This window comes from Herpailurus yagouaroundi, unplaced genomic scaffold, assembly GCF_014898765.1.
Source record: "Herpailurus yagouaroundi ecotype Mexico unplaced genomic scaffold, PumYag 162, whole genome shotgun sequence".
Lineage (NCBI taxonomy): Eukaryota > Metazoa > Chordata > Mammalia > Carnivora > Felidae > Herpailurus > Herpailurus yagouaroundi.
The window spans coordinates 49,202,367-49,216,078 of NW_024412403.1; the positions used below are offsets into that span (position 1 = coordinate 49,202,367).

At 36.5% G+C, this 13,712-nt stretch overlaps 1 protein-coding gene across 42 annotated transcripts in view; it reads right to left on the bottom strand.

Moving 5' to 3' along the window:
* Nucleotides 1–13,712, bottom strand: part of ABI3BP (ABI family member 3 binding protein) — a 266,973-nt gene that overhangs the window by 70,984 nt on the left and 182,277 nt on the right. For 21 of the 42 annotated variants that reach the window (XM_040484350.1, XM_040484344.1, XM_040484369.1 and 18 more), the window contains 5 exons: nt 13,482–13,547; nt 11,340–11,414; nt 7,422–7,496; nt 929–988; nt 285–332 (listed from right to left, as the gene is read on the bottom strand). In XM_040484350.1, coding sequence (XP_040340284.1) covers nt 285–332; nt 929–988; nt 7,422–7,496; nt 11,340–11,414; nt 13,482–13,547 — 324 coding nt within the window. The remainder of the gene's footprint in view (nt 1–284; nt 333–928; nt 989–7,421; nt 7,497–11,339; nt 11,415–13,481; nt 13,548–13,712) is intronic. The other 21 variants (XM_040484359.1, XM_040484357.1, XM_040484358.1 and 18 more) reach the window with 3 other exon arrangements.

Sequence of the window (13,712 nt, forward strand, 5' to 3'; positions counted from 1 at the left end):
GGCATGAGCACGTGGAATCATTCTGAACATGGAAATAAATGAGGTAGGTGAAGAAGAACTCAGTAATAAGCTGCCTTAGGTTGGTCTTCAGAGCAAAGCCTTCACAACAGTGAAATCATTGCTTTTCTATTTTGGAAAGAGTAGGAGTATGATGATGAGATGACAATGAGATGATGAAATGGATTAAGAAGAGAGGGTGTTCAATATGATAAGTTGAGCAAGACCTGCAATTAGACTGTAGCAAAGCAAACAATTAGAGTTGGTTGATAGGGGGAAACCATTACCTATTGTTGTCTCTGGTGGATCAATTCTAAAGGTAACAGGTTGCAGAACTAGGCCAAAAGCAAACCGAGGAAATATATTTATGAGAATTTACTACCTGGTGAAGTAAACATTGTTTCTGTGTTCCTATATGCTTCCATTTGAACATTTAAACATTCTCCAAGAAATACAATAAATATGAGAAAATTCTACATATTAGATGCTACTTAGGAAGCTTACTTTAGCTAAAACTTTAAAGATCTCATTCACTATGACTCTGAGGAAAATTTTTGAGTAGGCATGCACATTTTTGACTTACATTACACCCACAGTTGGAATGGAGTTATATTTCCATTTTGAAAGAAAGTAAAAAAAAATGGTTGGCTCAGTTAATAAATATGTCTTATAATTTTAGCATGATCTCCTTTTCAATGGAAACACTTCCAGGGAAAATAAACTAATTATATACTATTCCCTCATGTTAAGCAGAAAAAAAATTCAATCAATTTGTAAGATTAAATCTTCACAAAAAAATTACACATTTTAGATCTATAATTTTCTCCAACCTTGTTCCACATCACAATCATTAAATATATATTTGCCTCAAGAACATTTTTCTTTTTGAAAACCATGCTTCCAAGCTGGGGAAATAAAGTAATTTATTTACCAGGTTCACGCTGAGAGACTTCAGGGTCTGGTTTAGGGGGAAGGACCACATCTCTCAGAACTGAAAGAAAAAAGATTATAAAACACTGTACTTTAAGTTTCACGTCTGGAGTGAAGCTAAACCCGCAGATACAACGTCCTGGAAAACATGAATAAAGCAAAGGCATTTTCACAATGGCTAAAGAGTAATTCCAAGAACATGAATGCTTTTTTCAAGGTGGAAAAAGTCACTTGTATGGAGAAGGTTCTGGTGGTAGTTAAAATTGGTCACAGTTGATCGTGAAGCCTCTCTTGGAAAAAAGAAAAGAAACAATGTCATTAAACAAAAGAGGGTGGTTCAGTTGGTAGAGCATGTGACTCTTGATCTCACGGTTGTAGGTTCGGTGGGTGTAGATTTTATTACTTAAAAATAAAATCTTAAAAAGAAAACCAGAAAGCCAGTTTTTGCTTGAAGTGTTTAGCTGCCATTTGATATTCACGCTAAAAGTCCCCTGAGAGCAACAGCAAATACATTAATAACATAGGCATAAATGGCCTACAAATTAGGGGAGACAGCAGGGAAGACAAATTCTAGGAGGAGAACAAAGTTTTATTCTGAAAGGCAGTGACAGTTATTACCAGGAGAAAATGGAGCAAGAGGAAAACGCCCCTCGTTAGAAGATCCTACATGTAAAGTTTAGGAGAATACTTGTTACGTAGTAAATGCTAGATAAACATTGCCATTTCTGTCATTCTTAGTGATGTGGCTTCCAGTATATTAGGTTTCAAGGTCTCCTGACAGACAAGAGAATGACAACTAAAGACAAAAATGTCAATTAAAAGAGACCTACTTAGAGTCGGTCCCTTTTACCCAGTACATTTTTAACATCTATGCCCAGTTCTATGTTGGCAAAATAAAACAGTAGGCTGGGAATTTGATACCTTAATTCTCACTGAGGAAAATACGAAGGTAATTTGTTTATTATTAGCACCAGATTTATATATACACTCTTTCCAAGATCAAGGTAAAGTTCTTCTTTGGCTCAGTTTCCCCACAAAGACATCCTTCTCAGCCCTACTCTCTTGCTGAAAGGTTTTCATACTAAACTGAACATCTGGTAAGTATCAGGGTCCCTTTGGTAGACATTGTAATTTCCTTGCATCTTAAGTGATGCTGGGGAAAAAATTAGAATTCAGGCTAAAATTCTACCGCAGGAAAGCCGAGGAAAACTTTTGCACCATGAGGTGGCCAAGCACCACTTTACCATTAGTGTGGAAAAGGTTATACTAGGTTACAGACACTCTCTCTTAACTGCTATGTGGGATCATATTTAACTTAAATATCACATTTGTTCTTACTCTAGGCCACTAAGTTCCAATGAAGTTATAGTTGTGGAAGTTGGTAGATTGAGTAGAATCTTGACTCAATTAGAAACTTTATGAGCTAAAAGGTAACATCCACAGGAACTTGAAAATCTGATTTAAAAACTTTTTGATGTTTACCCATTTATTTTTTGAGAGAGAGAACACGCACAAGGGAGGGGCAGAAAGAAAGATACAGAATCGAAGCAGTCTCCAGGCTCCAAGCTGTCAGCACAGAGCCCGATACGGGGCTCAAATCTATGAACTGTGAAATCATGACCTGAGCCTAAATCAGACATTTAACTGACTGAGCCACCCAGGCACGCCTGAATTTTTTTAAAGAAAAAACTCATAAAGATTACTGGTCAACAAAAATAGAGAAAACTTACAATAGTGAACATTTGACCTTTGCTGTGTAGTACTTTTGGGGATTTGAATGGTAAAATATGAGAAATTTCCAGTTGTAAATCTAAATGTTTATCTGGTGAGTGAAAGACTGATCTGGCTCTGTGAAGATCATGGCCATACGAAACAGCCTGTAGTTTATAAATACCCTAATTGGCTACAGTTCTAAAGTATAGAGAGGACCCAGGATTAAGGAAAGTAGAGGCTGAGAAGAAATGTGCTACCAATAAATCCACTGTACTGTAAATCCATTACTCGCTGCCTGTTTTCATTTACTGAGGAATGTAGGTGGGGGTAATGTGGATTCCTGCTGCTGCAATTGGCACTTTTTAACATGAAGTGATGATTTAATAAACTGTCACTGCAGACTTTCTAAAGCAGGTGAAATCAGTGGAAAGGAAAGAAATAGAAATATTCTCAGGAAAGGGATATGAATCATTCTCTTGGTCAACTGCAGCTCCAAGAAATGAAGCTTCTTTTTTTTTCTTTTTCCCTATGTGGCATTCCCCCATATATTAAATTGAACAAAAGCCTGATTCCTAAAATCTGAATCTTCCATGCAGGCAGAAACTTAGTGTAAATAATGACAATTTATATGAGAAGACAGTTTTGATTTCCTTATAAGAATATTTGTATAATAAATATATGTAATTAATATATAATACTATTATAGTTTAGACTCCATCATATCAACCAACTTACCATTTTTATTAACTAACCAACTATATTAACTGTCTTTTTGAATAAAGTGCACCAATCCAAAGAAATATTCAACTAAGGCAATTATGAATGGAAGTGTCTAATATGGACAAATGTAAATGAATGTACATGAATGTTTCACTAGAGTAGTTGAGAGAATTAATCTCTTATTCTCCAATAAAGGTGGTGGAATATGAAATCTTCAATGAGGTTTACTCCTGCCGTAAGCTACAAAGAGACTGACTTAGAAAAGTAACATATGCGGACTATCCACCATTTTCACCTCCAGATTCTCTGTTCCTTTATCCTAACCTTATACCCTTAGGTCCCATCTTGGAGAAAGCAGATCTCCCACCAGTTTGAAGGCCACTTTGTGAGCTCACCTGTGCCACTAGGCCATCCTCTCTTGTAGGGCCTTTTACCTTCCATTATTTCTATTATCTTACATGCTTCTCCATTAGTCCATATTTCTGTTGATCCATGATTTCCTCCCTATTCACCTGCTAAGCAGTCCAAATGCTCCAACACCCTAAAAACACTAATCATTTCCTTGATATGGCTTCCCCTGCAATCCATCCTTCCTTTGCTCTCATTCCTGTATTCAAAAAACTTTATCTTCCTTTGCTCCCTGGTCTCTCGATTGTATCTTCATCTGCTGTGGTCTGGCTTCCACTTCACTGATCTCCTGCAACCATGGATCCACGATGCTCTATCCGTAGCTCCGAAGTCCGCATGCTCTGAAAACTTTAAGTTTTTTTCTCAACTAATTAGACAGCAAACCCTGACTAGACCTGACCTAAGGGTCATTATAGTTTTTATTCACTTTTATTCATACTTCTTACTGGAGACATATTCATGTATTTGGTATATGTTCTGTTTTTGCCTATCTAAAATCTGCTAACTGCTGGATTTGAAGCATGGGCCCATAGGTTTCGGGTATGAGTTTCTGGATCTGCATGGTCAGGTCCAGCAGCTCCTCTGATCCTTTTCTACCTCACTGTCGTTGTTGAGCACCCTTCCCTGCCTTGCCTCCCGAGACCCTCCTTCCTGGTACTCTACTATATTTTTGGCAGCAACTTCTGCTGGCCCCTCTTCCCCTATCCATTTCCTAAATGTAACTGTGCCCCCCAAGTCTTTTACCTCTGTCCTCTTCTTTTCTCAGTCTATACTTTCTGTTGGATGGTGTCATTCACACACAAGATTTAAATAACCTTCTATAGGTAGAGAGGTGATTCCCAAACCTATATCCCAAACCTTAACTTTGGTTTAGAAATACAGAATGCATTTCAACCACCAGTTAGACATTCCCACTTGCAAGTTGTAGTGGCCCTCCAAACCCAGCATGCACCAACACAGGCATTTATCCCTTTGTGTTCCCTGCCTTAGTTAGTGGTGTTATCATCTATCACTTGTCCAAGCTAGGATCAACAGTGTCATACTCCTCTCCATAGCAACTTCTAGTCATTGTCTATGTACTAGTGATTCTACCTCCAAAGGCATTTCATCATTATTCCCTCATTTATTAACTGCAAAAATGCTACAGTGCAGCTGCAAATTAGAATTTACCGAAGAGAGTAGTTATATAGAACATTTGTGAAGATTGCATAATTTGCCGAAATTTAGATTGTCTTCCTGGTTGACTTCCAATGACTGAAGTCTCTCCAAGTATCTGTGGGCCAGAAGAGGCACCACAAAGCCAAGACAGCTCTTTGTTTAGAAACAGATCTACAAAGAAATCCCAGCTCTGTTGAGCCAGGTTATCAGGGCAAGTCCTTAGCTGTGAATTTAAAATCATTCCTCTAAGGCACATCTGAAGAAAATCCAGTTCTATTTTGGTTCTGGACATGGTTTGTGGGCTCAATTTGTCTAGATTTTCCTTAAGTATTATAGAGATAATTCAACTGAGTGGCTAGAGAATAGTTTTTTAAAAGTCTAAGTAGATGAAACCTGTGTTAGCTAGGAATCTATGAATGGAAGAACTACATGGCATATCCTATACTGACCTATTTGATACAGGTCTAAAAACTCCAGTTTGTTGCTTCTGATGTCTCTCAGAATAAATTTTGAGATAAACCTTATGATAAAGCATAACTCTGTCTTGGGGGCACCTGGGTGGCTCAGTCAGTTAAGCGTCCGACTTTACCTCAGGTCATGATCTCACGGTTAGTGAGTTTGAACCCTGTGTCGGGCTCTGTGCTGACAGCTCATAGCCTGGAGCCTGCTTCAGATTCTGTGTCTCCCTCTCTCTGCTTCTCTCTCTCTCTCTCTCTCTCTCTCAAAAATAAGTATTTTAAAAACCCATTAACTCTGTCTTGATTTCAGCAGCACATTTTACACTTTTAGACTTTTGCAGACTATTTCTCTACAATACCAGTACATATTAAGTATAGTGTAAATTCCCCTCTGCTTTCTGAGATATAATCCATAGGGGCTAGTAAACAAGGTTCTGGGTTCATTAGGATGTAAACTTGAGCCCAGATATGACCCAGAAACTGAGCACAGCAGAACCTCGTCTGTTTGAACACTTGTGAGTAAACTGAAGATTATTCCTGTAGGTCTTGCACCCCTGGAACAACAGTGGAGCCCCTGCTGAATACAGTGGTGGGACCAACACTAGATTTAGAGACAGAATTCTAACTGAGCATGTGGAACTGGAGAGTCAACAGAATGAGCCCAGTGGAGACTCCGGAGGGCAGTTTGTTCTGTTGTTCCAGTGCTCAAACTCACAGAGTTTCTGTGAAAAATAAGGCATTGGTAGAATTGAGGCAAATATTTGGTATTTAAGAAGAAAAAAAAATGAGGACTAGATATATTGGTTTAATGAGATTAAGTCACATCAGGACCAACAATATTACTTTCTCTAACATAAAGGAAAAGCAAACAAAATCACTTAAACCTACTGTTATCATTAATGAGTCAATTACTGTTACATTATTTTGCCATAACTGAAAATAAGAAATTGAATTTTTCCAAGTGGAAAGATCAGCTTTTTTCTTGTTGGTGTTTGTAGTATTGGTTATTGCATTTAGTGGTGCAAATTTAAATTCTAGACTTCAGGGCAAAGGAGCCTTTTTCTGTCCTATCGCCACCTGCAACGACCAGACTCCCACAGCAGCAATAACCCCGCTTACAAATCTGGAAGACATTTATAGCAAGTGAATTCAGGCTTCCTTCCAAAATGCCATCATTTCATGCTACAGCATGGTTCTGGGAATGTTCCATAGGCTTCTAGGAGCATCTAGAAATTTATAATAATTGGATCATTAAAAAGAAAGAAAGAATTATAGCATTCCCCAGAACATTTAGTTTAAAATTAGCTTGGTTTGGTTTATCAGAGAACTGTTCGGCTTACTGTGGCTTCCTAAGGTCACTTGAGGACCTAGAGCATTGGCAGCAAGACTCAGGGAATGTTTGGGTCCTTGCAGGTCCCACACCAACTACTCCCACAAATATGAAATTATTCCCTCTGTAAATGGACAAAAGGCCTTCTCAGATGATGGGCAAGAAATGGATTCGTACCTACAGAAATCTTTTGTGTATGTGAAATTTCTTATTTCTCAACCTAAGCTATTATTCCATGAATGGGTAAAGTAGAATTTAATGGAAGACACAAAACAAAACAAAAAACCTCAATGCTGGTTAGTGTAAAATTACTGAACCGAGGACAGTGGATAAACATCATTTCCTCTGTTTGCAAAACACTTTATCGTTTTACGTGGTAAAAGTCTCGAATTCTTGATCTTATTTTGGTGGACCATTTCAACATAGTACAGTTAGCATTGGTAGGTTTATTTTTATTGTATGAGAACTTTAGTTCTAGAAGGAAGATTTACCCTTGGCATAATTCTCTGCCATTTGACTGTATCAATAGCTTACTATTTGAGCAACTAGATAACTTATGAAGCCTCTGAGATGCTCATACCATGGATGATTCCACATGGCACTTGAACATAAGTGAGGTATTGACCTCGCATCTATCAGATCTCAGGTGTCATTGCAGCAGAGCATGACAGAATGCCTTTGAGTTAAACATGAAATAAATCATTTACCAGGTGGAGTATAGGACACTTCTGGACTTGGTGATGTTTTTGGCTTTGAAGTAACACGCTGAGGCACCTTACGAGCTGAAAGAGAGAACTCAGATCATGAGTCATTTTGGTTCGGCATCTCCCAGTCATGCTTAACATGTAAGATATGACAGAGTGTATTCCTGACCACTGATTAAAAAAAGAAGTATTGAAATGGGAGTTATATGGAAAAATAAACCTTAGGCTCTAAATATTTATCAGTTAGAATTCCAGATACTTTTAGAAAAATGTTATCTGAGAAACCACAAGATATGACTCAGCATAAGGGTAGGGTGGAGAAAGTTCTGTTTTTAAAATCTTGATTTCAGAAGAGACAGCAGTTAAATTAATGCAAGAGCACTCTTCTCGAAGTTTGACTCATCGAATCCACCCTCATGTCTTTCTGTGAAGATTAATTCAGTGAAATCAGAGTAGAAGCCAATGAAGCATGGATAAGACAAGCTTAAAGTCAACTCAGACAACAGCAGAAAGAGAAGAAGATAATACAGTGAGTAGGCTTGAATTTCACACCCTCTGCCATGCTTAGGCTCAAATCAATCTTTAAATGAGCATGTTCACAAACTAAAATGGTCTTCCCACAACTGTTCCTTTGGAGTAATGAGGTGCTGATACTAGAAAAAAAAAAGATCTAATTTATTTACAGCTCATTTTATAATTTCAAAAGTGGTTTTATAAGGATTGTGCCTTTGATTCTCACCATAATGATTGAAGGAATTATGAGCTTCACTTTAGTAGCTTGGGTTGGTGACTCTCTGCCCGAGGTTACACGGTAGTAAGTACAAGAGATGAGACTTGAACTGAATTCTGAGGTCCAGACAGAAGCACTAGATCCAAACACTTGGGCTCTCTAGATCCCAGTGCTGAGGTCACATTTTAACTTGTTCCTCATTTTTTAGGTGGAAATAATAAACCTATCTTAAAGGGTGATTATGAGAATCACACATGAAATGTCAAAATGATGTGAGAACTATATAAAAATTCTTTCCACTTCTAGAAGATTTTTACAAATTTGACAGTGAAAGGTTTGAGTATATTCCAATTCTCATGTTGTTCATCTCTACATAAACCCAAAGCACCCATAGTTTTGATGGTTGTAAGATTTATTGGGATAAAATTAATAATGGGTTGTTGACTATTACCTATGAACACAGGAATCTAAAAAAAAAAACACCTTTATTCAACGACAAAATACCTTTGATAATTTGTTCCAAACTTTTTATTCCACTTTGCCTTAAATCTTGCCATCTAAGTATAAATAGGAAGAGAGGTGGCATGCCCAATTATAGCATTTCAATCTGAAAAAAGTAGCGGGTGATCACACTGTGTTGTATTTGGTGTTGTATACTCTACTGTCAGGGATCCCTTTACAGTCTAGCAATAATAATTTGCATTTGGTATTGTGCATATGCACAGAACATTCTCTCTCCCAAACGGCCTTTTGAAATTACAAGATCTAGCCAAGGGTAAGGGAGAAAGTACCAGCATTTGATTATTCATCTTTGAAAGATTTAGTGATACATACGTATACATACTACACAAACATTGCTAGGATCTATTCAGTAAGATCATTCTCTTGGGTAGGGGAATTCCTAATTTTAGCTGCTTTGAAGGGGAATAATTAGAATACACTTACTTCTTCACAATCAATTTTTCAAATTGTTCTCTTGCATTAAGTGCAAAGACAAGCCAGAAGTACTTGGGTTGCAGTTACTTTCCACAGGAGATGCTGGTGTGCTGAGTGTTGCCTCAGTGGGAACAGAATCAAAAGGCTGTCTTGTTATGGGCTGACAACCACTCCAAAATTTCAGGGTTAGAGAGTGGAATGCATCGAGCATATGAATCTATCCATTATGAAGTTGCATATCTTGTTGAACAAGGTTGGCTAAAGGTCTAAATAAAAATTAAACAATCTTGAAATTTAGAATGATGGGAAGTTAGAGTAAGCTCCAGATTTACTACATGTATTTCTGTAAGTATAGAGTATGTAGCTCAAAAAGATAAAATGACAAATGTCTTCTTTGTTACCTCATATCTTCTTTACTTTTAAAAATTTTACTAACCAGGAATTTATATTCCCAATGTCTTAACACTCAAGCACTTATTTTTCATCTTTTATTTTCCAACATTCATCAAGTTTTCATGCTTTCTTCTGTTTCTCCTTTCTCTACTACTTTTGTTCTATGTTTTACATTTAAATAAAAAGCTGAGAGCTGCTTCTTCTCATGTCATTTTATCTGTTAAGCTTTTAAGGCCAGATTTTAAGTTTCTACCAATTTAATATACTTGCTTTGCTTTTTTTGTTCTTATTCTATTCATTAATCATTATTTATTTACTAATTATTGTTTTTCATAGTATTTATTATGTATTAATGCTTCCAGTGTATTAATTGTTATTATTTTAAATTTTGTATTCTAGGGAATTTTAGCCATGGTACCTTTACACACTATGTATCATACTATTGTCATAGCAAAGCTTTAGTAATGAAAGAAAACACACTTAAAAATACATTAAAGCATATTTAAAATCATTAGCTAGATGTCAAACATAGAACTGTGTTTTAAGGAATTTCCCTTAAGAGAAAAAAAATGATAGGCAAAATTTCTCTTAGAATCAGATATTAAAGACCATGCCCAAATCTACAGTTTTTTCTTTTGGTAGGGATACTGACACATGATTAAAGGATCAGTGGTAGGAATTAAGAACTACTACCTCGATCAAGCATAATTTTGATGGTGCTCACATTTTCCTTTCCCCAGACCATAAGTGATAGTGAAGGCTCCTTTTCTAGCAAATTGAGTAGGTGCACCCTCATAACTTTTGGAAGTAGACCATGTATAAATGATATGTTTAAATTTATATGATGAACCTAGACTGTAAAGTCCTTGACCATGGATGGATACAATTCTGTCTCGTATCCCATGTCTGGCACACAGGCCACAGAATGCAGGAAATATTTGTTGAGTGACTAACTGATGAAATGAGTTAATCACTTAAGCACTGAGGGGTAGTATAATTTGAAATTAGAGAAAAAAGAAGATCAAAGACAACACACCAGTACATGCTTGTAGTAGGAACCAATGCTAGACATGTTCCGAAGAACTGAAGGTATCATATTTATTAATAGATGGATTGCAGAGGGCAGGGGAGGAAGAGGAGTAAAAATTAGATTTAAAATACTGAGAACCTACCACAGACAAAAATGAGAAATTGAAAGGAGGAAAAGATAATGAGCTCTGAGGCATGTCAAGTTTAGGGTAGCCCCAACTAGACATCCTCCAAGGCAGTTGGAAAAATTGGACAAAATCTTGGTTGAGAAGTTAGGGTTAGATTTAATCATATTCAAAGAAGAGTGTCTTGAACAGAATGAAAATCAGTTTATAATGACTCTTGTTCAGGTCCTTATCACAATTTTACAGCAAAACAGCCGAAGCAATATTATATAATCATTATGTTATAGGAGAGTATATATATAAAAAAACAAATCTTCATGACATACTATTAAATAAAAACTACTGGAAATAAAAATAAATAAATAAATAAATAAATAAATAAATAAATAGGTGATTGGCAGGGGGAGGCACATTCCAGGACCATGCAAGTGTTCCCATGCTCGGAGAGGCGATGGGAATAGGAAGGCTACTCTGAAGAAATTCCATTCTTCTCCAGCTCCCTCTGCAAATAATGTATTAACAGGGAAGCTTTCTGGAATAAGTTATTCCAATCACATACTTTTTGATGAAGTTCAAAAATAGATGTGTTTCTTATGTTTCAAAGGAAGACTTGTTTTACAAGGGTGAAAAACACAACTGATAATAACTCAATAGAACAAATCCAATAATATCAAATTCTTCAGGCCAGAATATAAAACATGTCTTTACCTGGCTGTGTTTGTGGGATTCTCGGACGTGGAGATGTTTTTGGTTTGGGAGAAGCACGTGGTATCTGCTTGGGAGCTAAAAAAAAGAATATAGGTTTGAAGCTCTTAAGCGCTTCAAGAATCACAGTATCTAAGCCTCTAGGATCTCAAAGATGAAGTCTTAAATACACAGCAGCTAATGCAAATCAAGCTTTCAAAGAACCACAGAACAAAGGGAGATAAATTTCTTATATTACTATAATGGAAAACAAAACAAGAAAGCACATTAAATGATATCCAAGATATTCAGCCGGCAGATGAAATATCTACTTCAAATACCTTTTAAAAGGTTAAAAATAAATTTCATAGTAAGAATTCACCCTTATTACAAGTTCATACTATTTTACAAGAATATTCTGCTATAAAATTTTAAGTGCAGATAAATACAATTTCTTCTAAAACCAAAGTTGGTATGTCACATTCCAAATATACCTAGAAAATGAATGTATTTTAATACCAAGTGTTAATGGAAAAAAATCTTAGTCAACATAATACAATTTTCACTGGTCATGCTGGGGAAGAAAAACTGAATAGAAATTCAAAGGATACATTCCTGAGAAAGTTATTCCTTTGTTGGGCGATTCCTGCAGTACTTCTAGGACATTCACTGTAAAAATCAATTGTTTCTTTACCAAGAAAACGAGAAGTATATCCTGCCGGAGGAAAGTAATTATCAAATGCAAGGTTGCAGTTTATGGAAACACATTTGTATGGACTCTAGTGTGTTTGGTATAAACAGCTTAGGAGAAACAAAATGGTTTCCAAGGTCACTGGGTTTCAGGCACCTAAGGAAAGCTGGCTGAAAATAAGAGTTATTAGATACTAGAAGTTTCTATCGAGTCTGCATGCAGTGGTTTCAGTGGAATCTTCAGTGGGATCGCCTGGAGAGAAATGAACACCAACATATGCAAGAGATTGTGCTGGTTTAGGAGCCTGAAGACTTAAGAGCTCCCTTTGCTAATCACTCAGTCTACAGCCTCAGCTTCTCTCTCAAAAGTAACAGGACTTTTAAGAGCCCTTCCAATACTGAAATTCTGTGATTCTAGAATTTCTTTCAGTCTTGTGATTTTCTGACTACCAACTTCCTTGGCTTGCTGAGGTTCCTGATGGGCTATTTGCTTCTCCCATGGTATGAGGTAGATATTACTAATAGTATTCACAATGAAACATTCCAATCGTATCATTACAGCTACTTAAACTTTGGAGAAGTTAGAGATGACTGGCACAGAGTCAGTAAATGTGGTTAAGGTGATATTTCAGTAAAAATTAAACTGTAAATTTGGTAGGCAAATTTAATGAGATATTTTAGAGGACAATGCATAAAATTAACATTCATATCTCTTTTGGAAATAGAGCCATATGAAATAGCTTATTAACAATCAAAACACAAGTTTGGGCTTATTTATGATAAACTATCACGCTAAGAAAGCTTATAGATATTGAGAGGATTTTTCCTTGTAGGAGGCCAAACATTTAGCTATCCATATTGGTGATCTGTTTTCCTGTATTTCAAATTCCACCATCAAGTAAACCTTGACGACTTGCTAAGTAGCTGGTTTCATGTCAGTTTTTCTTATTTACATGCAGTGAAAGGTCCAACTGCTGCAGAAAGGGGAAGAGAAAGAAGTAAAGGACCTGAATAATGATAAGATGACTGGCCAGTTGTACCCCTTTATGGGGACCACACAGTTAAATCTGTTAATCTCCAACACAAATTAGATACCTTAAAATATTCTGTACATTACCGCAAGACTTGTAAAACTAGTTAAGATGATAAAGTATTTAAAATTAAGATACATATTTATATATAAAAATGGAATATAAATGTTATTTCCCAGCAACAATACTATTTCCTGTTTGAAACATTTGCAGAGTAGCTCAGAAGGGCTTTTCAGCCATAGCCTAAAGAATATTCATAACGCTGCCAAGTGAATGTCTATTAGGATGAGAAATGGGGCATCAGGGAAGTCAGATCCCCCATCAAAGACTGTGAGCAGAGTGATTAAGTTAGGTGTTCTGATGTCTACAGTGCCCATACTGTCTTTCCATTCTTATAAATTCTGCAAACACTCACCTTCTACATGAAATACAAAATAATATTTACCCGGTTCAGTTGGAGGCTCATCAGGGCTGGGTAGGATTATAGTTTGGAAAGGCAGAGGAGATGTCTCTATGATAATTGAAGGAAAGTACCTAGGGTTATGAAAGTGCTTCACAAACTTTAAGTACTGATGACAGAAAGGATGGTAACAATTAAAAAAAAAAAGAAATTGCAACTCTGTAGCAAAATAGCATTCCTACTTCTTCATAATGCATTTAGTTTAAAAAATGCTGA